Raw genomic sequence first — 24150 nt, forward strand, 5'->3', positions numbered from 1 at the left:
CCAAAGTGGTGTATATTATCAGTAATAGTACAAAGCAACATCAAGTGCCTATTGATATGATGATGTCCTAGCTCTTCCCTCAGCCAGAACACTCTTCCCTCAGATACCCTGCTGGGTAACTCACATCACTGAGATCTTACTCATGTGTCACCTTTTCAATGAGAAAGACCCTGACCACTCTTTTTAATACTGCAACTTGCCTCCACCCCCCTCATTCCACTTATCTTACTCTACATTTTCTTTTTTTATAGCACTTACTAGTTTTATAATTTTCTCCTCTTTTACATTTATAGCTAACCCCACCATACCCCCTACCCCCATTCCCAAGAGTGTAAACATCACAGGAGCGGGGATCTATTTTGTTCACTGATGGATCCTAAGAGCCTAGAAGAATTCCTGGCACTTAGTAGGTGCTTAATAAATATTCATTAAATGCTGAAGGAAGGAAAGTGCTAGGCTATTAAGAGTAACTACTATCTTGACCACACCTGGGATCAGAGGTAACTTCAGATTTCTATAGAGAAGGGTCTGAGATAGCAATTATTTTGGAAAGTAGGCAAGAGGGTATTGTCTTGAGCCATGTCCGAACAGCAAGCACACTGCACTCAGATAGTATATCTACTTGGAGTGGTTGGAGAGGGGCTGATGTAGAGTATGGAGGTTAATGTCCCCTCCCATAGCCCCCCCCCCAACCAGAACTGCTGTGTGTAATCCCCCAGGCAGCTTTCATACTGATACACAGCTCTATGTCATACAAAAGCTACTTCTACTCTTGAAATAGTACGTTTTAACTCCCTGTTCCTAAGACATAATTTGAAAGTAGGCTCTTACCTGCACAGTTGACCATATATACTTCCATTTCACTTGGGATTTTTGATTGTAGCAGTAACAGTCTGACTGAGACGTTTTAATTAAATCCATTTCCTTCAAAGCTTTACATCTTGCAACTGAGAAATGGAAAAAAGAATATATTTCCTAAATATGTAATTGCCCAGAATCTTATCTTCTTTTTTATTCACAGGGTTAATGACGGTTGTTTTTGTAGTCTATGGCCAGTAAATTCTTCTACGTGGTAATTATAGTCCTTCAGTCTTTCCAATCTAGCAGGAGGCAGACAAAAAGATTACAGTCCAGTACCAATACTCTTATGACAGATGGAGGGACTGCAAGAGCATGGAGAATAGGCACTTCTTCAATCTTGAAGTAGAGGGCAAGGATTGAGGGAGGCTTCCCAGAAAGGAGGAAACGTGAGAGGAGCACTGAAGCACAGTCAGAGGCAACGAGACAGAAGTCAGGGGGTGGGGTGACAAATGTGTACAGAACCATGGAGATGAGGGAAATCATGGAAGTGCTTCGGCCATTCACGAGGACGGAGTGTAGGGAATACACAGGACATTTCAACACCTGCAGCTAGAGAGCTAGGTGGTTTCTGTTACACTGAGGAGGGTGGACTTCCCGCAGAAAGCAGAGCATTGAAGGATTTTAGGTAAGTGTCAAAGTCTCGGCAAGACACTGTTGACATTCCAAAGGGTTTCACTGAGAAGAGTTCAGTGAAGACGTAGGCAGGGTTAAGGCATTAACAACAAGGAACCGTGAAGTTCCCAGGCACCAACAAGAGCAGAAAGCCTTCAACATCCCTAGGCCTGAAATGGCAAAGGGAGGACCCGTTGTTACCAGAGCCGAGAGGACAGTAGTCTAAGGGGATGCAAGCCCTGCCAGAGCTTCAGGGGGAGCTCTCTCCCGCCCTCCCGTCAGTGCCTCTCATCTGCCAAACCCAACTGGAAGCCAGAGGGCAAAGAAGCCCACAGAGGCCAGCTTCCAGGAACTGAGCAGGGGAGAGCAAGGCACAGAATGGACCTGTGGGAACAGAGAACACAGTCGTGTCTTAGAAAGAGCATTCTGTAGGCCACGCAAAATGTTAGAGGGGCAGAAGACTGAAAGCAGAAGAGCTGTGGAGGCTCCCGAAGCAGTCTAAACAAGAAACAAACTAAGGAGGCAGGAGAAAGAACAGATGTAAGAGCACCTAGGAAGTGGAATCGACAGACTCAGAGATTCAGAAATGACCTGATGGTTCTGGTGAGTGATATAAGGAATACTAGAGAAGAAGCAAAAAAAGGGGAAGAGTTCAATTTTAGAAGTACTGAGTCTTGGTTGGTGGGGCTAGGTGAAGATGGATAGGTCTGTAGCACAGGAGAAGTTTGGCTGGAGACAGATGTAGTACATACATACGTGTGTGTGTTCTGTGTAATACACAAAAAATATTTTATATATAGTATGTAATATATAATACAATATAACACAGTGTAACAGAGAGAGAGAGAGAGAAGACAAGTGCAGCGTTACAGATGGTAAATGTAGTAAATGTCACAAGAAAATTATGAAGTAATGGGGTTCATTTTTTTCTGAGGCTGCTGCTATATTTGAATTTAAAATGAAGTGAGATGAAAGTCACAGATGCTTCTGGACCCAGGATAGGGTATCACCACTACGTCTGTCATATATGAAACAGCAACAGGGAATGTTTACGTGCAATCAAGAAACAGGCCTTATGCCCCAACCCTCACTCCTCTAAGGAGAGTGTGATCAGCTGTTTCTCCAGAAAAACCTGAAATGAAGCTAGAACAACCTGCTACACCAAAGCTGGGGAAGGATCGGGTAACCAGTAATAACAACTCGACAATTATATCCATTTAGGGAATAACACTAAGTAAGTCCAGATAGGTCCTGGTCCTGCCTAGAAACACCTTAGCATTAAGCTGGAGAAAAGTGAAGAAACAGACACTGTGAATGCCCATCAGCTCTGAAAATACAACTGCATAAAAGTCAAGGTTCTCAGGTGGCTGCACAAAGCAGAGAAGTTACACGAGGATCCAGTACCCTCCACTGTGATGCTGTGAAACCATTTAATCTTTACTCTTAACACTGTGACGCATATGTTTTTAAATATACCAAGAAATTTGCAGAGTTTGAGATGCAAATATAAGAATCCAGGTTAAGAGGCAGATCTCAAAAAGGCACGAGAAGGAAGCTCTAGAGGCTCTCTTTTAAATATAGGATACAAAAATTAAAAATGCATTCTTTCATGATCTGTGTATACACAAGGGCACAAAGGAGAATGCAGAACAGTGTTAACAACACACAAAGCAACAGATGCTGAGGAGCCTTCTTGCGTGTATCTGAGACACAAATGACTCCTGGCCACGGGCTGCACAGAGGACAGGGCCCTCCCGGGACCCCAAGGGGCTGCAGCTGGCCGTATGAAAGACGCGTGTCCAAGGAGGCAGTGCAGACCCTGGAAGAGCCTGAGCGACTGCGATGATAACACACCACGCACGTTAAAAGCCCTCAGCTAGTGACCACAGGGAGGGCTCCGGACTCGCCTTCTGGTATCCCACATTCTGCCTTCCGCGGTCCCCTGTGGGCTCTCTAGGCAGGAACAGGGTGAAATCAGGTGGCTGGAGTTGAGAACCTTATGCTGGGAGTCCCCAGTGGAAGAGGGGATTCCTATCGTTGGGAAGGGAGCACACTCTGGGGCTGGGGTCAGGTGAAGAGCATGAGGTCTGTGGTCTGCAGACCCCAGCAGCCCAGACCATCATGAGAACGTTAACTGCAGCCCGTTCTTTCTTCAGGGTTACTCCTAACACCATACGCGTGCTCACTAGGGGCTTTTCTTGTGGTCTTTCCAGGGTCCCTCTGTGCATCCCCTCTCCTAGAGAGCGTTCCACCACTTCGAGGGCTGAGTCAATTCCCCTAAGTATACGAACTACCCTCTTGTTAGTGGTCTGAGGAAAAACCCTTTGGAGCCTGAGCTTTGCAAACAAACGCTGCCTTCCAGTGAGGTTTTTTTTTTTTTCCATTTTGGTCCTAAGACTGTCTCCTAAATCATTTGATATCTGTAACTCTTCAGATAAGAGCAAGATGACGCAATGTGGGTAGAGCGCAATAGCTTGAATTTAGGAATAAATGCTTCTCTGCTGTCCAGGCCGCAGTCTTCTTGCACTTGGGTTACTATAAGGCACTTCTAGCTGGTCTGCTTACAGAATCACCCCTACGATGCTCCCCTGCAAGCTATTCTCTAATCAGTACAGGGACCTTTTAGAAACATCAACCAGAGCACAGCATTTACCTGCTCAAAACCCTCCAATGACTTCTCGTCACACCCGTAAGAAAACCCACCCTCCTTTCCTAGGACCTGGGTACCTCTGACCTTTCCTCCTGCTTAGCCTCTCCGGCCACACCAAGCGTCCTGTCCTCAGGATGCCAAGCCGCCCCTGCCTCAACCTTTCCTACATGCTGTTTCCTCCATCTGCAACCGGCTTTCCCCAGATCTCGGCAGAGCTGGCTCCTTCTGATAGATAACGTATGTATTTGCTCAAAATTCACCCTCTCAGGAAGGCCTTCTCTGGCCCCACTGTCTAAAATGGCACACTCCTACCCCTTTCACCCACTTTCTGCTTACTCTGCTTTATTCTCTTCATATTATATATGTATTTTTTAGCTTATACTCTCTTTCCATGAAGTTAGGGACATGGCATGTTCATTACCGTATATGTAGCATTTAAATATTTGTCTCTCACGTGTGTGCTGTAATTCGAGAGGACTGGTAGGTTATTTGGGCGTGCATAGCCGACCCCGTGAAAGCCTGGCCAATCTTTATAAGAGGCTGGCCAGTGCCAGCACCGTAAAAGGGGGGGCACTCTGCTCTTCCCCTTGAAGCAACCTAATGCTGGACACCTGTCCAGCCTGTGCCATTGCCATCCCACCCACAGAACCTGCAGGCTACACCTCCGCCTTACCCTACCCCATCATCAATGTACCCTTAACTAGAGGGTGGAGAGCTGTAACCCTTAATATCCCTTGGGCTGAGAACCCTCTTCTTTCTCCTCACCAGGTAGAAGAGGGCAGAGGGAAGCAGGAGGTGGTGATCAGCGTGTTTCTGTTGTACTCTATATGGTACATCAGTGTACTCTGTGTAAAGACCTCCCAGTTAGAAGAAAAGAACTTGCTCTGATTTCACCTTGGTCTTCAACCAGATTAAGGAAAGTACAGATAGGGGTACGTTGCCCTGATTCTTGATATTTACAGAAACACTACTAAAAGCATGTTGCAAACGGCGTCTCCCCTGGAATTCTCCAGAGCGGCCTCTGGCTTTTGAGGTGAAACTGATGTTGAATTCACACAATACATGAGACATTATAGACAAGGTGTCAGCAATTCATGGTGCCCTCTGGCTACCCTCATTGTTATCACCTGTCTCCTGAGGTGAATGCATCTCAATCCACCCACACAAGAATTCCTAATTATCTAAGGAACTAGAAACTCACAGCCACAAGAAACCACAACCCTAGCTCCAAGTGAGTTCATGTGAATCTTAAGCCATGGCCAACTAGCATAAGACAGTGACTTTGACAATCAAGATTCTTACCACAGCTGCCTTCCTAGAGGGAACCAGATCTTTTAATCTTAGATTGTTTATAAACATTGTCTTTCCTAGGCCCCTCCTCCCTTCAGTAAGCTTCTAGAGACATTTCATTATTCAGTTTCTACTTCCTCTATCTCTGCCTGTGGGTAGGAAACAGAAACTATAGCCAGCTTCACTGCCTGGCTGAACTCTACCACCTGTTCCAGCCCTGACACTGAGGGCTGTGAAGCTGCTGTTAGGTCTGCAGGTGTCATTTATTCATGCAGTCTCAGTCTTTGCTGGTTCATTCAGCTAGGATTGGAACCTCCTAGTGTCAGATCCGGGCAAATCCAAATATATCACAATATCAACAACATCCCTCACAAGGCAATCCAGAAAACAAAAGGGAATTTCTAGGGATTCATAAAAATGTAATAATAATCATTCATTTGGTCAGACGAGAACAACACCTGCCTAGGGAGAGCCACTGCTTCCCCCTGGAGCTGAAATATTTCTCCTCCCCAGAGGGTGCTCCCATAACCTAGGCATTCACTTCCTCAAGCCTGATTCAGGTCAGGAGAGGGGTCTGCAAGTGTGGGCTATCCCAGCTCTGCCTCATTTCCCAAAAACTTAGGAGTATAAGCAGGACCAACCCCGAATGCCATGCTTATTATGGCTACCCCAGCAAGGCCACGGACCGAACACGGCCCTCCTTAACTACCTGTAGTCCTCGGCAGGCTCTCTTGAACCTTTCAATAAACCTGACTCCTGGACAACAGTGTATTTCTGGACATTTGTGCCCAAACTGCTATGACAAAGTGCAATTCTTTACATTACCAAAGGATGTGAGTCAGAGTTACCTTTACCAGTGAAATCCCTTAGTTCACATAAAATACCATTCAATTTGAAAATATTCAATTAATCTAATGTTAGGACTACATATCATATATTAAAAAAGAGACAACTGCACATCACTTGCTTTAACTGATAAATTTAGAATTATTCTTTTGTACTACTTTTGTCATTTATGTTTTCCTAAATGTATAAAGATACAATTAAGTTAAAGAGTTTAGTCATAAACTAAATTACCTTTTATTTTAAGGTAAAAATACTTAGTCAAAACTTCAGGCTTCCGGGAAGATGGCGGAAGAGTAAGATGCGGAGATCACCTTCCTCCCCACAGATACGCCAGAAATACATCTACACATGGAACAACTCCTACGGAACACCTACTGAATGCTGTCAGAAGACCTCAGACGTCCCAAAAGGCAAGAAACCCCCACGTACCTGGAGGGGATTAAGAGCGCTGCTTAAAGGAGCTCCAGAGACGGGCGCGAGCCGCGGCTAAAAGCGCGGACCCCAGAGACGGGCATGAAACACTAAGGCTGCTGCTGCTGCCGCTACCAAGAAGCCTCTGTGCAAGCACAGGTCACTATCCACACCCCCCTTCCGGGGAGCCTGCCAGGGTCCCAGGATCCAGGGACACCTCCCCCGGGAGAACGCACGGCGCGCCTCAGGCTGGTGCAACGTCACGCCGGCCTCTGCCGCCGCAGGCTCGCCCCGCACTCCATGCCCCTCCCTCCCCCCGCCTGAGTGAGCCAGAGCCCCCGAGTCAGCTGCTCCTTTAACCCCGTCCTTTCGGAGCGAAGAACAGACGCTCTCCGGCGACCTACACGCAGAGGCGGGGCCAAATCCAAAGCTGAGCCCCTGGGAGCTGTGAGAACAAAGAAGAGAAAGGGAAATCTCTCCCAGCAGCCTCAGAAGCAGCGGATTAAAGCTCCACAATCAACTTGATATACCCTGCATCTGTGGAATACCTGAATAGACAACGAATCTTCCCAAATTAAGGAGGTGGACTTTGAGAGCAAGATTTATGATTTTTTCCCCTTTTCCTCTTTTTGTGAGTGTGTATGTGTATGCTTCTGTGTGAGATTTTGTCTGTATAGCTTTGCTTCCACCATCTGTCCTAGGGTGCTATCCGTCCGGGTTTTTTGGTTTGTTTTTTAATTTTTTCTTAATAATTATTTTTTATTTTAATAACTTTATTATATTTTATCTTGCTTTATTTTATTTTACTTTATCTTCTTTCTTTCTTCCTTTTTCTCCTTCCTTCCCTCCTTCCTTCCTACCTCCCTTTCTTTCTTTCTACTTCTACTAATTCTTTCTTTCTACTTTTTCTCCCTTTTATTCTGAGCCATGTGGATGAAAGGCTCTTGGTGCTGCAGCCAGGAGTCAGTGCTGTGCCTCTGAGGTGGGAGGGCCAACTTCAGGACACTGGTCCACAAGAGACCTCCCAGCTCCACATAATATCAAACAGCAAAAATCTCCCAGAGATCTCCATCTCAACACCAGCACCCAGCTTCACTCAACGACCAGCAAGCTACAGTGCTGGACATCCTATGCCAAACAACTAGCAAGACAGGAACACAACCCCACCCATTAGCAGAGAGGCTGCCTAAAATCATAATAAGTCCACAGACACCCCAAAACACACCACCAGACGTGGACCTGCCCACCAGAAAGACAAGATCCAGCCTCATCCACCAGAACACAGGCACTAGTCCCCTCGACCAGGAAGCCTACACAACCCACTGAACCAACCTTAGCCACTGGGGACAGACACCAAAAACAACGGGAACTACGAACCTGCAGCCTACGAAAAGGAGACCCCAAACACAGTAAGATAAGCAAAATGGGAAGACAGAAAAACACACAGCAGACGAAGGAGCAAGATAAAAACCCACCAGACCTAACAAATGAAGAGGAAATAGGCAGTCTACCTGAAAAAGAATTCAGAATAATGATAGTAAAGATGATCCAAAATCTTGGAAATAGAATAGACAAAATGCAAGAAACATTTAACAAGGATCTAGAAGAACTAAAGATGAAACAAACAACGATGAACAATACAATAAATGAAATTAAAAAGACTCTAGATGGGATCACTAGCAGAATAACTGAGGCAGAAGAACGGATAAGTGACCTGGAAGATAAAATAGTGGAAATAACTACTGCAGAGCAGAATAAAGAAAAAAGAATGAAAACAACTGAAGACAGTCTCAGAGACCTCTGGGACAACTTTAAACGCACCAACATTCGAATTATAGGGGTTCCAGAAGAAGAAGAGAAAAAGAAAGGGACTGAGAAAATATTTGAAGAGATTATAGTTGAAAACTTCCCCAGTATGGGAAAGAAAATAGTTAATCAAGTCCAGGAAGCAGAGAGAGTCCCATACAGGATAAATCCAAGGAGAAATACGCCAAGACACATATTAATCAAACTGTCAAAAATTAAATACAAAGAAAACATATTAAAAGCAGCAAGGGAAAAACAACAAATAACACACAAGGGAATCCCCATAAGGTTAACAGCTGATCTTTCAGCAGAAACTCTGCAAGCCAGAAGGGACTGGCAGGACATATTTAAAATGATGAAGGAGAAAAACCTGCAACCAAGATTACTCTACCCAGCAAGAATCTCATTCAGATTTGATGGAGAAATTAAAACCTTTACAGACAAGCAAAAGCTGAGAGTTCAGCACCACCAAACCAGCTTTACAACAACTGCTAAAGGAACTTCTCTAGGCAAGAAACACAAGAGAAGGAAAAGACCTACAATAACAAACCCAAAACAATTAAGAAAATGGGAATAGGAACATACATATCGATAATTACCTTAAATGTAAATGGACTAAATGCTCCCACCAAAAGACACAGATTGGCTGACTGGATACAAAAACAAGACCCATATATTTGCTGTCTACAAGAGACCCACTTCAGACCTAGAGACACATACAGACTGAAAGTAAGGGTATGGAAAAAGATGTTTCATGCAAATGGAAACCAAAAGAAAGCTGGAGTAGCAATTCTCATATCAGACAAAACAGACTTTAAAATAAAGACTATTAAAAGAGACAAAGAAGGACACTACATAATGATCAAGGGATTGATTCAAGAAGAAGATATAACAATTGTAAATATTTATGTACCCAACATAGGAGCACCTCAATACATAAGGCAAATAGTAACAGCCATAAAAGGGGAAATCAACAGTAACACATTCATAGTAGGGGACTTTAACACCCCACTTTCACCAATGGACAAATCATCCAAAGTGAAAATAAATAAGGAAATACAAGCTTTAAATGATACATTAAACAAGATGGACTTAATTGATATTTATAGGACAGTCCATCCAAAAACAACAGAATACACATTTTTCTCAAGTGCTCATGGAACATTCTCCAGGGTAGATCATATCTTGGGTCACAAGTCAAGCCTTGGGAAATTTAAGAAAATTGAAATTCTTTCAAGTATCTTTTCCGACCACAATGCTATGAGACTAGATATCAATTACAGGAAAAGATCTGTAAAAAATACAAACACATGGAGGCTAAACAATACACTACTTAATTACGAAGTGATCACTGAAGAAATCAAAAAGGAAATAAAAAAATACCTAGAAACAAATGACAATGGAGACACAACAACCCAAAATCTATGGGATGCAGCAAAAGCAGTTCTAAGAGGGAAGTTTATAGCAATACAATCCTACCTTAAGAAACAGGAAACATCTTGAATAAACACCCTAACCTTGCACCTAAAGCAATTAGAGAAAGAAGAAGAAAAAAAAACCCAAAGTTAGCAGAAGGAAAGAAATCATAAAGATCAGATCAGAAATAAATGAAAAAGAAATGAAGGAAACGATAGCAAAGATCAATAAAACTAAAAGCTGGTTCTTTGAGAAGGTAAACAAAATTGATAAACCATTAGCCAGATTCATCAAGAAAAAAAGGGAGAAGACTCAAATCAATAGAATTAGAAATGAAAAAGGAGAAGTAACAACTGACACTGCAGAAATACAAAAGATCATGAGAGATTACTACAAGCAACTCTATGCCAATAAAATGGACAACCTGGAAGAAATGGACAAATTCTTAGAAATGCACAACCTGCCAAGACTGAATCAGGAAGAAATAGAAAATATGAACAGACCAATCACAAGCACTGAAACTGAAACTGTGATTAAAAATCTTCCAACAAACAAAAGCCCAGGACCAGATGGCTTCACAGGCGAATTCTATCAAACATTTAGAGACAAGCTAACACCTATCCTTCTAAAACTCTTCCAAAATGTAGCAGAGGGAGAAACACTCCCAAACTCATTCTACGAAGCCACCATCACCTTGATACCAAAACCAGACAAGGACGTGACAAAGAAAGAAAAACTACAGGCCAATATCACTGATGAACATAGATGCAAAAATCCTCAACAAAATACTAGCAAACAGAATCCAATAGCACATTAAAAGGATCATACACCATGATCAAGTGGGGTTTATTCCAGGAATGCAAGGATCCTTCAATATACGCAAAACAACCAGTGTGATAAACCATATTAACAAATTGAAGGAGAAAAACCATATGATCATCTCAATAGATGCAGAGAAAGCTTTCGACAAAATTCAACACCCATTTATGATAAAAACCCTGCAGAAAGTAGGCATAGAGGGAACTTTCCTCAACATAATAAAGGCCATATATGACAAACCCACAGCCAACATCGTCCTCAATGGTGAAAAACTGAAAGCATTTCCACTAAGATCAGGAACAAGACAAGGTTGCCCACTCTCACCACTCTTATTCAATATAGTTTTGGAAGTTCTAGCCACGGCAATCAGAGAAGAAAAGGAAATAAAAGGAATCCAAATTGAAAAAGAAGAAGTAAAGCTGTCACTGTTTGCAGATGACATGATACTATACATAGAGAACCTTAAAGATGCTACCAGAAAACTACTAGAGCTAATCAATGAATTTGGTAAAGTAGCAGGATACAAAATTAATGCACAGAAATCTCTGGCATTCCTATACACTAATGATGAAAAATCTGAAAGTGAAATCAAGAAAAAACTCCCATTTACCATTACAACAAAAAGAATAAAATATCTAGGAATAAACCTACCTAAGGAGACAAAAGACCTGTATGCAGAAAATTATAAGACACTGATGAAAGAAATTAAAGATGATACAAATAGATAGAGAGATATACCATGTTCTTGGATTGGAAGAATCAACATTGTGAAAATGACACTACTACCCAAAGCAATCTACAGATTCAATGCAATCCCTATCACACTACCACTGGTATTTTTCACAGAACTAGAACAAAATATTTCACAATTTGTATGGAAACAAAAAAGACCCCGAATAGCCAAAGCAATCTTGAGAATGAAAAACGGAGCTGGAGGAATCAGGCTCCCTGACTTCATACTATACTACAAAGCTACAGTAATCAAGACAGTATGGTACTGGCACAAAAACAGAAAGATAGATCAATGGAACAGGATAGAAAGCCCAGAGATAAACCCATGCACATATGGTCACCTTATCTTTGATAAAGGAGGCAGGAATGTACAGTGGAGAAAGGACAGTCTCTTCAATAAGTGGTGCTGGCAAAACTGGACAGGTACATGTAAAAGTATGAGATTAGATCACTCCCTAACACCATACACAAAAATAAGCTCAAAATGGATTAAAGACCTAAATGTAAGGCCAGAAACTATCAAACTCTTAGAGGAAAACATAGGCAGAACACTCTATGACATAAATCACAGCAAGATCCTTTCTGACCCACCTCCTAGAGAAATGGAAATAAAAACAAAAACAAATGGGACCTAATGAAACTTCAAAGCTTTTGCACAGCAAAGGAAACCATAAACAAGACCAAAAGACAACCCTCAGAATGGGAGAAAATATTTGCAAATGAAGCAACTGACAAAGGATTAATCTCCAAAATTTATAAGCAGCTCATGCAGGTCAATAACAAAAAAACAAACAACCCAATCCAAAAAGGGCAGAAGACCTAAATAGACATTTCTCCAAAGAAGATATACAGACTGCCAACAAACACATGAAAGAATGCTCAACTTCATTAATCATTAGAGAAATGCAAATCAAAACTACAATGAGATATCACCTCACACTAGTCAGAACGGCCATTATCAAAAAATCTAGAAACAATAAATGCTGGAGAGGGTGTGGAGAAAAGGGAACACTCTTGCACTGCTGGTGGGAATGTGAATTGGTACAGCCACTATGGACAACATTATGGAGGTTCCTTAAAAAACTAAAAATAGAACTACCATATGACCCAGCAATCCCACTACTGGGCATATACCCTGAGAAAACCAGAATTCAAAAAGAGTCATGTACCAAAATGTTCATTGCAGCTCTATTTACAATAGCCCGGAGATGGAAACAACCTAAGTGTCCATCATCGGATGAATGGATAAAGAAGATGTGGCACATATATACAATGGAATATTACTCAGCCATAAAAAGAAACGAAATTGAGCTATTTGTAATGAGGTGGATAGACCTAGAGTCTGTCATACAGAGTGAAGTAAGTCAGAAAGAGAAAGACAAATACCGTATGCTAACACATATATATGGAATCTAAGAAAAAAAATATGTCATGAAGAACCTAGGGGTAAGACAGGAATAAAGACACAGACCTACTAGAGAATGGACTTGAGAATATGGGGAGGGGGAAGGGTAAGCTGTGACAAAGCGAGAGAGAGAGGCATGGACATATATACACTACCAAACGTAAGGTAGATAGCTAGTGGGAAGCAGCCGCATAGCACAGGGAGATCAGCTAGGAGCTTTGTGACAGCCTGGAGGGGTGGGATAGGAGGGTGGGAGGGAGGGAGACGCAAGAGGGAAGAGGTAGGGGAACATATGTATATGTATAACTGATTCACTTTGTTATAAAGCAGAAACTAACACTGTAAGGGCAAGTGTTGCTATAAGGCTACAGAAGTTGCCATTTCTCTTAGCTGTGGACTAGAATTTTATCAACTCAGTGGGCATCCTGCATGTCTCAGGCAGAACAGAAGCATTTATGTATGATTTGATTAACAAAATAAATTAGTTGACATGTTAACACTAAATCTGGTAACAAAAACCTGAAAAACAGTGGGTTCATTGAGGCAAATAAAAGGTAAGGAAATTATTGGAGAACATTCAGTAATAGAACTTCTTCATCTTTACTGATGAGAAAACTATGGCCCATAAAGACAAGCCTGGACCAACGTAATTCTGCAAGTGGGTGGCTGAATGTAATGACCAAACTAGAGAAATCAACGTTCTGGATGCTGGTCCAAGGCTACTTACAATTTTCTGTTTGCAGCCATACTCAGAAATCCTCCCTCTTAGACAGATCTGTGATTTATTTTTTTCATCAGTACATACTGGTTACCTCTCCTACTACCAAGCCTTTGTTCCCTCTTTTGTAAAATGGGTATATAAATGGTACCTACCCCATACAGCTACTATGAGTATTCAATAAGATAATGCAGTTAAAGCACTTTTAACACTGCCTAGCACATAGTAAATACTCAACAAATGTCCATTCAATGAAAACTGGTATAGAAGAGTCCCCCAAGGCGTACCTCACTGCAAGATACAGAGGAGTTGGTAGCTCCAGCTCAATCTGATAACTGCCTTTATCCTTAGACAAACAATCCTGATTTTATTGGAGGGTGGCAGCTATGCCCAGCTACACTTGGTTGCCTCCCTTGCAACCACAGGGGGGCAATAAGATGAAGTTAGTGGACAGTGATTCCAGGAAATCTTTTTAAAATAGTTTGAAAACAGTGAAAAAGAAACGTTAAGCTCATAGCAAATAAGTAGCAGTTGTGGAGTTAGAACTCCTGCCTTGCCCCACTCCAGACAGCCCATAACAACACTATGAACAGCTACCATTTCTTGTTTCCTTTGTACCAGGTACACGTTAAACATCACAGTAATCCTGTGAAATATTACCCGTGTTTTACATGTGACCGGTAGTAGCATGACTCACTCAAGGTCACAGAGCTAGTAAGGGCAGGGGAAGTTCAGTCCAATTCTAAAGCCAAACCTTCTCTAGTCTTGAGTCCAAAGTTTTACCTAGATAAATAATATTTTCAACCTAAGTTGATGTATACAAATGCCCTGTGTTGAAAGTCGGGAGACTAGGATCATCTGTACAATGACTATCTGTGTGTCCTTGGACTAATCAAAACTTCTCTGGGCTTCGGCTGCTTCTGCAAAACGAGGGAACTGGGCCAGAATGAACTCTGCAGTTGCTTCTAATCCTAAAATTATAATGTCCAAGTGCCAGCAGAGTCCAGGGAAGCCCAAGCAGGCGGTAAGGGAGGCCGCGCCCGCGGAGGGAACCTTAAGCCGGGCAGGGAAACAGCTCCCCGCGCCCCGCCGCCCGGAGAAGGGAGAGCTTGGTCCATCTCCGGGGAGCCGGGCGAGACGGGGGGAGGGGGCGAGGAGGGCGGGGATAGGGAGCGGGGGAGCCGAGGAGCGTGCGCGCGCCCGCCGCCCGTGCCCGCGATTACCTGACAACGCCGCCTCGTCCTCCTCGCCGCGCACCGCGTCCGCCGGCAGCACGGCCAGCGGCGGCAGCCAGAAGAGCAGCCAGCACGTCCCCGGGGACGGCCACATCCCGCCAGGCGGTCAGCTCCGCGCGGCCCAGGGGCAGGACGAGACCTGTGGGTCCCGCTCGGCCTAGAGTAGCGGAAATGGCGTGGGGCCCAGAAGGAGACCAGGGGCCGCTGCGGCCTGCGCGCGGGAACCCGGAGGTCCCGCCCCCCCCACCGCCGCCACCGCCCCGCTCGCGCCCTGTCCCGCCCCTCCCGCCTCCGGGGCCCTCCGGGCTCCGCCCCGTCTCACCCTGGAGGGTGTGGGGAGGAGCCGACCCTTCGTCTGAGAATTGTGCTTAAAACTGCCCTGACCCGTGAGTGGGGCTTTAGGGCTCAGTTGTCAGAGCTTCTCAGAGTCATACCCCAGGAAGGCGAAGGCCCTTCAGCAACCCTTTATTTAGAAATAAAAATCAGTTTATTTTTCCTTTTTGTTTGTAACAGTAACAGATTGGCAATTTGGTTGCTTAAATAGCATTGACTTTTCACATTTAAGTATAAACGGCATGTAAAACGTTCCCTCACCAATATATCCCCTAAAATTAACGTGTGTGTGTGTGTGTGTGTGTGTGTGTGTGTGTGTGTGTGTGTTTAAAAAGATGTAGAGAACAGGCTGGTGGTTGCCAGGGTGGGGGGAGGTGGGGGAACTGGGTGAAGGTGGTCAAAAGGTGCAAACTTCTGCTAGTTATATGATAAGTAAGTTCTGGGGATGTAATGGTGACTAAAGTTAACAACACTGTAACGAATATTTGAAAATTGCTAAGAGTTGATCTTAAAAGTTCTCGTCATTAAAAAAAATGTGTAACTGTGAGGAAACGGATGTTAAATAAATTATATGTGCAATATATACATATATCAAATCATTGTGTTGTACCCCTAAAACAAATACAGTGTTATATGTCAGTCATATCTCAATAAACCTGGAAAAATATCTTGTGTGGTTTTAATATTGATAATGAGTATAGAGCTTGTAGTCTTAAACACTATTATACTGTACTTTTTTTTTTTTTTTTTTAAGGTCCAAACCCTCCTCAGGCCTTGGAAACCCATTAATGTGATTCAATATTTCCTACTAAACACTCGGTAGAACAAAAGGTCATTTCCTCTTTTCTAATTTTGGACTTCTGCTAAGGTACTTCAGAGAAGCCAGTTGTAACAGAAATCAACCTCTAAAACTAGCTTAGCCTCATTTTCCCCAAAGGTCTGAGTAGAACTCACTAGACTTCCCCTGGCTTCAAAGTTAGGTTTAACCAACTGCCTTCAACCCCCTGGTGCCATGTGCACACCCATATATGGCTTTTTGAAAGTTCAGAAATCTTGTAAAGGACTCCTGGGGAGGATGATTTTTACAGATAAACTGTTATTACTTGAACTCCTACCTTGTCTTACCCTGCAGACTATCTCCAGAGAAATAGCAGAGACCCTGACACCACTTGCCTCTTGCCCAACATTTTTTTTCCCTAACCATATTCATTTTGATTTAGTTTAATTTTGAATGGCACTACGAAACGTGGCTTAAAAAAAAAAAAAGTATATACCTGTATATTCTTGAAAAGAAAAAGAATATATACCTGTATATTCTTGAACGACAAGTGTGTTTTCCTACAGCTGTATCAGGTAGAGGAATAAAAGGACAGGAAGTAGTGTATTAAATTAATATTTAAAGTGCTATTCATGTAGCATACTCTTAATAAATATCTTTAGCTTCTTAGTAAAGAAGCTAACTCAAAACACCACATTCCTCTTTATAGGATAACAATAAATTTTTTCCAGAGATAACAGACTCTTAGGAGGTGATAATTTTGTCATTGGGGGACCATGATGAAATCTGACCTAACCTCCCCAAGCCTCTCTCTCATATGAAAACCTCTCATATGAAAATAGATAAGCTTTGTGGTGACAATGCAATGAGAAGAAGGGAAAAAAGACACCAAAGAACCGTGGAGAAAGAAATACAAGAAGACAGAATAAGGAGAGTGGTCAGATTTAGGAAGGCTCATAGGTCCTTTGACAACATCATGGAACACTGCTTCCTTCTCATGAGGAGCAGATGGGATTAACAATCTGTGATTAGGGCAGTCTATTGTTCTTAAATTACACCAGCATTTGTGTGCCTCTTTCTAGGAGATGAACTATACTGATTAAACAAACGAAACCAAAACCGAATCCCATATAAACAGGACACCTGCAGAATCTTCTGTTCAAAGCCTCCTGGGATTATTATGCAGGTTTGCTTTCTATCTTTCTGTTAGAAAATAGAGAATATTTTTGCCCATCAGTGGGTCAGTGAGGTGAGAAAGTTGTAGTTGGGGGGGTCACCATTAAATTTGCCCAGATGATGTAAAACGATTAATTGTAACTGGATTTTAACACCAGCCCATACATTTCTACACCAAAAGAGATGCTTGAAAAAGGACAAAATTCATTATCTCTTTGAAGAAGTTGCCCAATTGTATTGCCTACAGATTTCAGCTATGGATTTTTCTTTTTTTAATAACAACATTGGCAATACTTTGAGTATTGTCACTGATGCTTTTGCTTCGGAAACAATTTTTTAAATTTGTTTATTTATTTATTTTTGGCTGCATTGGGTCTCCGTTGCTGCACGCAGGCTTTCTCTAGCTGCGGCAAGTGGGTGCTGCTCTTTGTTGCGGTGCATGGGCTTCTCATTGCTGTGGCTTCTCTCGTTGCAGAGCACGGGCTCTAGGTGCACGGGCTTCAATAGTTATGGCACGCGGACTCAGCAGTTGTGGCTCGCATGCTCTAGAGCGTAGGCTTAGTAGTTGTGGCACACGGGCTTCGTTGCTCCTTGGCATGTGGAATCCTCCCAGTCCAGGGATCGAACCAGTGACTCCTGCACTGGCAGGCGGATTCTTAACCACTGTGCCACCAGGGAAGTCCCTCAGCTATGGATTTCTGGTAAACACCCCACGTCCGTCTCTAAGACAAAACGAAGCACTGCCACTTGGGGGATCTGGATCTCTTGGATAGGGAAGAAGTTGGAACTCTTGCCAGAATGCTAGTTGTGTGGGTAATATGTAAATGTTTAGCATTGTAAATGCAGATTCCCAGGACGTACCCTCCAGAGACTGATTCAGTCCATTGGGCGTAGAGCCTCAAATGTCTCTTCTTAACATGTAACCAAAGTGAGTCAAGAGTATTAGGACTAAATTTTGAGTTTTACAAGTTTCACGCTTGACAGTAAGTAGAATTTTGGGCAAGTTTATAATCACAGCTAAAATACTGTGTGTGCATTTTATGTAATTCATGTTGTTAGAATATGACTTATACTTATTTTTAAAAAATGTATAATAAAGAGCTTCCTTAATATTATTTTAATGACCCAAGTTCTTTAATTCCATATGACTATTTCCACATGGTGTGAAAAAGATTACAATTCAAATTTCTGCCTCTGCATTTTTATTTCTAGAGTTCTTGCTCTTCATAACTAATTAATTTTCTGTAACTGTCATAGGGTTATAATCAGTCATTATGAATCAGAAGTAAAATTTAGCTCATGTCAGAAATTATTTAGGAGCTTTCACTTGGTTTCTAGGTAGGTAGAACATTTAATTAAATGTATTAGAAGAAATAGGCAGTTCTACTACTTTGGGTTCTTTCATAAAGAAAGATTTAGAAAGACTGTAATGATATCCACCAATGCCGCAAAGATTATAGAAGTTATATGCCATCATTTCTTCCTTTTAAAAATTCCCATTTTTAGAATTTTATATATCAAGAGAAAAAAACAGGCTGTTCAAGACTTCTCCATAAAAGAAAAGAATAAAAATAGATGTTGACTTGTTGGATCATGATTTTCTTAGCATATTTCATTTAAGAAATACTTTGAAATTGACTTGCCATATACTAGTTCAGTAATTTTAATAATTCATGTCAGAAGTAAAAGATAGGTAGCTTTTCAGTATGAATAAATGATGTTGGGAGGGATTAGAATATAATTTATTAAGAAATACATCAAATGTTCTCTAAACTCAATTGCTAAAGTCCTTGATAAAAGATAATTGGTCAAATTCAATTCAGATCTTTCCATTCAAATTGAGAGCTGTGGAATCCTTTAAAGTAGTGGTTCTCAAATTTTGGTGTGGATAAGAGTCCCATCTCCAAAGACTCATATTCAGTAGGTACAGTGTATGGCCTGGGAATCCACATTTACAATTCTGAGGCAAATAGTCTTTTGACCATGCGATAAAACTGGTGGGGAAAAAATATTCAAAAGTGATTGATGATTAGTTGATGATGGCTGGAAAATAGTACTGTATCTATGGGAAAAGATGGATGTTCTTGGTTAATCTGAGGAAAAGAAGGTTGAAAAGTTGCAGCTTTCTAAGAGCTAATTTAAGGAACTAGGATACAGAAAAATAGTCACCAATTATTTGTTATGTTTTCTTAAGAGCAAAAATGAAATAGGTTTAAATTGCAGTGAGTAAGCTCAGGATTGCATGTAAAATGCATACATTTTCCCAGCACTGGGATTCTAGTTTATTTCTTACCTGGACACCATCAAATCCTGCCACTCCACTTGACTTGATTCCTAAAGAAGCTCTGCCAAAGTCTTCTTTTCTGCCAACTCACCCTTAGGGAGCATTTTTCTTAATTGGCCATTCTCTACAATCTTGGTCCTCCCACCCTGCCCCCTGCCCCACTGGAGTAATCTCTCCAAAAAATAATTTATAGTGAGATAATTATATTTGAAAGTCTTTTCTTCCTTCAGGGGAAGTTATAAACTGCAGATATCCTTTTAGTTAAGTTCTTTAACTGCCTTTATTAGTCATTTATTGACAATGTAAAAGAACTGTGTGTAATTTAAGGAGCCCTTCAATTCAGTTAAAATAGAGATTTTCTCTTCTTGCTTTCAGTTTCCCACCAGCTACTTCAGGATGTCCCCAGTGGTCACAGTCTACTCAGAAAAATTCTTCAACCTATATTCTTTCAAGTGTTTTTAGAAAGAAATCTTTTTTTAAAAGGGTATGTGGAGGCTGGGAGATGGAGATAAATATGTCTCAGGTTTTGTTCTTCTGCTGTTTCTCTCCCCCTTTGCTTCTGTAAGTCAGATCTCAATATCCTCTATTTCCAATATTGCTGTCTCTTTGTATTCTATACCTGGCTTGACCCAAGTGTATTATGGAGTTGTTACACAGATTTTTGACTCCCTTATTTTTCCAGGATGTTATTGTGACCATGGGTGTGGAAAGACAGTGTAAGCTACTGTTAGGAAGAAATTTATAATGTTTTATTTATAATAAAATAATACTTTATTTTTTGAAGAAAATTGACACAAGAAAGTCTATCTCTTCTAAGCAGTTTCTATAACCAAATCATAATTTCTAGATTAGTCATGTTTCAATAGAGATTGTGGCAAGTATAAATAACTCAACTAATGTACTTCTGTTTTGCTAATACTATGAATCCTATTTTGCCGATAGAGTCTATCTGACAGAAATTAGATATATTTTTGCTTGCATTAAGCAAAGTCTGTAAAGCTGGATGAAAAAAATAATTATTTAGGACATCTCAGTAACATTCTGCCCAACTCAATTACACTTGTTTACTTTGATTTATACCCTGTCCGTTTTGACTGGGTCAAGAAGTCTACCTATATTATCAGAGTATGTATTAGGATGCTTCCAACTACAAGTAACAGAATTTCCAAGTAAAACAATGAAGACATTTATTATGTCACATGGAAGTCCCAGCAGGTTGATTCAACAGCTGAACCATCCTATCAAGGTCTCGGGCTGTTTTCAGTTCTCTACTCCACCACTCTCAGCTTGTTGGGACTTGTTTTCAAGCTTTTCTCCTCATAATTGAAAAAAGCTGCCATTGCCACTGATATTGGGTCCTCCCTCACACAACTGTAACCAAAAGCAGGAGCACTATTTTCCCTTCCATCGTTTGAAGAGAGAAATAAAGCCTTTCTAAGAAGCTCTCACCTTTACCCTCTCAGCTAACTCTCTTGCTAGTCCCATTAGCAAGTGACTGGCCCATGCCCGTGTTAAACTGTGTGGAGTGAATGTTGGGCATTTCCAGCCTCGATGGTGGGAAGTGGTATCACAGAAGACAAAAACTGGAAGAACAACAGATAGGGAAAAATTTATTATGGTGATATTTTTGACAGCTTCCGAAAGCCCTCATAAGTGTCTGAAAATGGTAGTCTGAAACTTTATGCTGACTTAAAAAATGAGTTTTATGCATTATTCTCAACTTCGATAAATGTTTTCTTTTTGAAATTTACACATTGACTCAAAATGGGAGTTACTTCTACACAAATCATATGTTTTTCCTTCTATCGGTCTTGTTTAGTGGATTTACATATCCTCATTCTAAAGCATTCAATTTCCAAAATAGCAAGTATTTTCTATTAGAATAATGAAAGAAGAAAAATTAGACAAAGGAGTGTGGGTTATAATGGGGAAAATGAGGAGAAGATAATAGGAATGGTAGAAAACAAAAAAGGCAGGGGAAAAAAAAGGAGGGATAGAGTAGAATGAGCAATGACTAATCTGGATGATCTAATGTGACAGAGTTCAGTTAACTAGGTCACTTGCCCCTTGAAATGATGGGCAGGATAAGCCATTAAGACATTGGAGCAAATAGAAGAAAAGGAGGAGGAAGCCGACTCTTCAGGCATGCATTTTGCAGGTTAGAATTTGTTGGTCCTAACCACACTTCGGGTGTGTCCCTGGAAACTCATGTTCATGTTCATTTCATGTTCATGTGGCTTGGCAGTAGTGTTCTGATGGCACTCCTGTTTTTTTTCATTTAAAGATAATTTGCCTAACAATTATGTTTAAAATAATCCATCTAAATATTTAAGGCTCTTAACTTGTCTCAGCAATAATTAAAACAAGGAAATATTTAGGCTCTAAGTTTCAAAGGGCCAGACTTTCCAAATGATTGGGGCTTTATAAAGATTTATTCCTCTATGTACAATCTAAACCCACTTCAGAGAAAACAGCTCACCTAAACCTACCAGTATTGCTTGGATTGTTTTAGGATTAAGAGGTTACTGTCCCTGCCTTTCATTTCACCATCTCACCTGGTTCTTTACTGACTTTTCCTCGTTTTTCCTCATTCCACTCTTTGCCAGATATAATAATCATTGGAAATATAATAGGTTCTCTTTGATGCTTTATCAATGTTGAATAACATATATGAGAGGATTTTGTTGAAATTCTCCCTTTCGTGGAATAGGTATCCTTTACGTTAAATAGGTTTTTATTACTTTTAATCCTTATATCTATTGTAAAATAAAAGATTTAAAAGGCAATGCAAAATAAACATATACCCCAATGAGTTGTTATAAGGCAAACGCTCTTGTAGCCAAGACCCAAGTCAAGAAATAGAATTTTCCAGCTATTCCAGAAGTCCTCCATGTGTTCATTCCAATTTCATATCACCTCCCGCCCCTCAAAGTACCCACCATCCTGATTTTCATAGTAATCATTTTCACTTGTTTCCTTACAGTTTATGACACCCAAATGCACATCCATAGACAGTTTTGCCCATTAAAATTTTTTTTGGATATGTCATTTAAATCTCTCTTATTGTACAGTTTCACTCTTCCATTGTTTCTTTTCTTTATGATTTATCTATTGAAGAACCCAAGCTTTTTGCCTTGTCAAGTTTCCCATAGTCTGAAGTTTGCTGTTTTCATACTCATTGTGCAGTGTGGCATGTTCCTCTGTCCTTGGTATTTCCTGAAAACTGGCACCTGGATTCTGAGGCTTCACTGGACTTAGTTTCATTCCTTTGGGTAAGACTATAGGTTGTGTCGTGTTCTTTCATCAGGAGTCATACAATGTCTGGTTGATTCTCTTTTTGTGGTATTACTAACTACTGATGTCTAGATCCATTAATTCACCGGGGGTTGCAAAAGGGTGATATTCAGATTCCATTATTTCTTTTTCACTTATTATATTAGCTGAAATGCTTTGACAAGGAGACATATCTCTCATCTACTATTTGGTTACCCAGTGATACATTTCATGTGCAAAAGGTAGGATAGGTGCTTGGTTCTTTTCCTCTATTTACCAGTTTTTAAGAGAATAAATTGGTTCCTTATCCTTCTCTGAAGGTCACCAATTCTTTGTTTTTAAAAACACTGTCGGGGGCTTCCCTGGTGGCGCAGTGGTTGAGAGTCCGCCTGCCGATGCAGGGAACGCGGGTTCGTGCCCCGGTCCGGGAGGATCCCACATGCCGCGGAGCCGCTGGGCCCGTGAGCCATGGTCGCTGAGCCTGCGTGTCCGGAGCCTGTGCTCCGCGATGGGAGAGGCCACAGCAGTGAGAGGCCCGCGTACCGCAAAAACAAACAAACAAACAAACAAAAACACTGTCAGGCTTCCCTGGTGGCACAGTGGTTGGGAGTCCGCCTGCCGATGCAGGGAACACGGGTTCGTGCCCCAGTCCGGGAAGATCTCACATGCCGTGGAGCGGCTGGGCCCGTGAGCCATGGCCTCTGAGCCTGCGCATCCGGAGCCTGTGCTCCGCAACGGGAGAGGCCACAACAGTGAGAGGCCCGCATACCGCAAAAAAAAAAAACAAACCAAAAAACACAAAAAACATTGTCATGAACTCATGATTTCAACATATTTGATAAAATTTCAATCAATAGCAATTATAACTTTTTTTTTTTTGAAGCTCAAATTGTCCTATCTTTGGCCAGCAGGATTCTCTTCAGGTTGGTCTGAGCCCTTTTGACACACCCCAGTAATTTTTGATAACTTCCCTGATTTTTTTTTTGCGGTACGCGGGCCTCTCACTGTTGTGGCCTCTCCCGTTGCAGAGCACAGGCTCCGGATGCGCAGGCTCAGCAGCCATGGCTCACGGGCCTAGCCGCTCCGTGGCATGTGGGATCTTCCCACACCGGGGCACGAACCCGTGTCCCCTGCATCGGCAGGCGGACTCTCAACCACTGCGCCACCAGGGAAGCCCCCTTCTCTGATTTTTAATAACAGATGTTCACATTCATCTTGTATGCATCCTACCCCAGATAGGAAATCAGTCATGTTTCCAAAAGCCTTATTTCTTCTACGATTTCAAGACCACAATCTGAGTGCTAATGCTTATTGCTCCTGGGTTGGTTACTTAATTGCTACTTGACCTTTTCAGCGGCAGAGCTAGGAAATCTATCTATTGATAAATATACATATAGATATAATTTTACAGATAAAATACCTAATGATTATGCTGATATTTCCAATTAAAAATCAGTACTATGGGATTTTAACCTAGTCTTTTTTATACTTTTACTGCATCTATA

At 41.6% G+C, this 24150-nt stretch overlaps 1 protein-coding gene across 13 annotated transcripts in view; it reads right to left on the minus strand.

Annotated features, from left to right (window-relative positions):
• The window catches only part of NEMP2 (nuclear envelope integral membrane protein 2), a 58553-nt gene that overhangs the window by 26879 nt on the left and 7524 nt on the right, over positions 1-24150 (minus strand). For 11 of the 13 annotated variants that reach the window (XR_007478345.1, XR_007478346.1, XR_007478342.1 and 8 more), the window contains exons 1-2: positions 14790-15041; positions 832-947 (exon numbers count right to left, since the gene is read on the minus strand). Coding sequence is in view for 4 of the 13 variants with exons in the window: in XM_049712151.1 (XP_049568108.1) it covers positions 832-947; positions 14790-14895 (222 nt within the window). In the remaining 9 variants the exon portion in view is untranslated. Of the gene's footprint in view, positions 1-831; positions 948-13853; positions 13877-14789; positions 15042-24150 lie in introns of those variants that run through there. The other 2 variants (XM_033400287.2, XM_049712152.1) reach the window with 2 other exon arrangements.

This window comes from Orcinus orca, chromosome 7, assembly GCF_937001465.1.
Source record: "Orcinus orca chromosome 7, mOrcOrc1.1, whole genome shotgun sequence".
Taxonomy (NCBI): Eukaryota; Metazoa; Chordata; class Mammalia; order Artiodactyla; family Delphinidae; genus Orcinus; species Orcinus orca.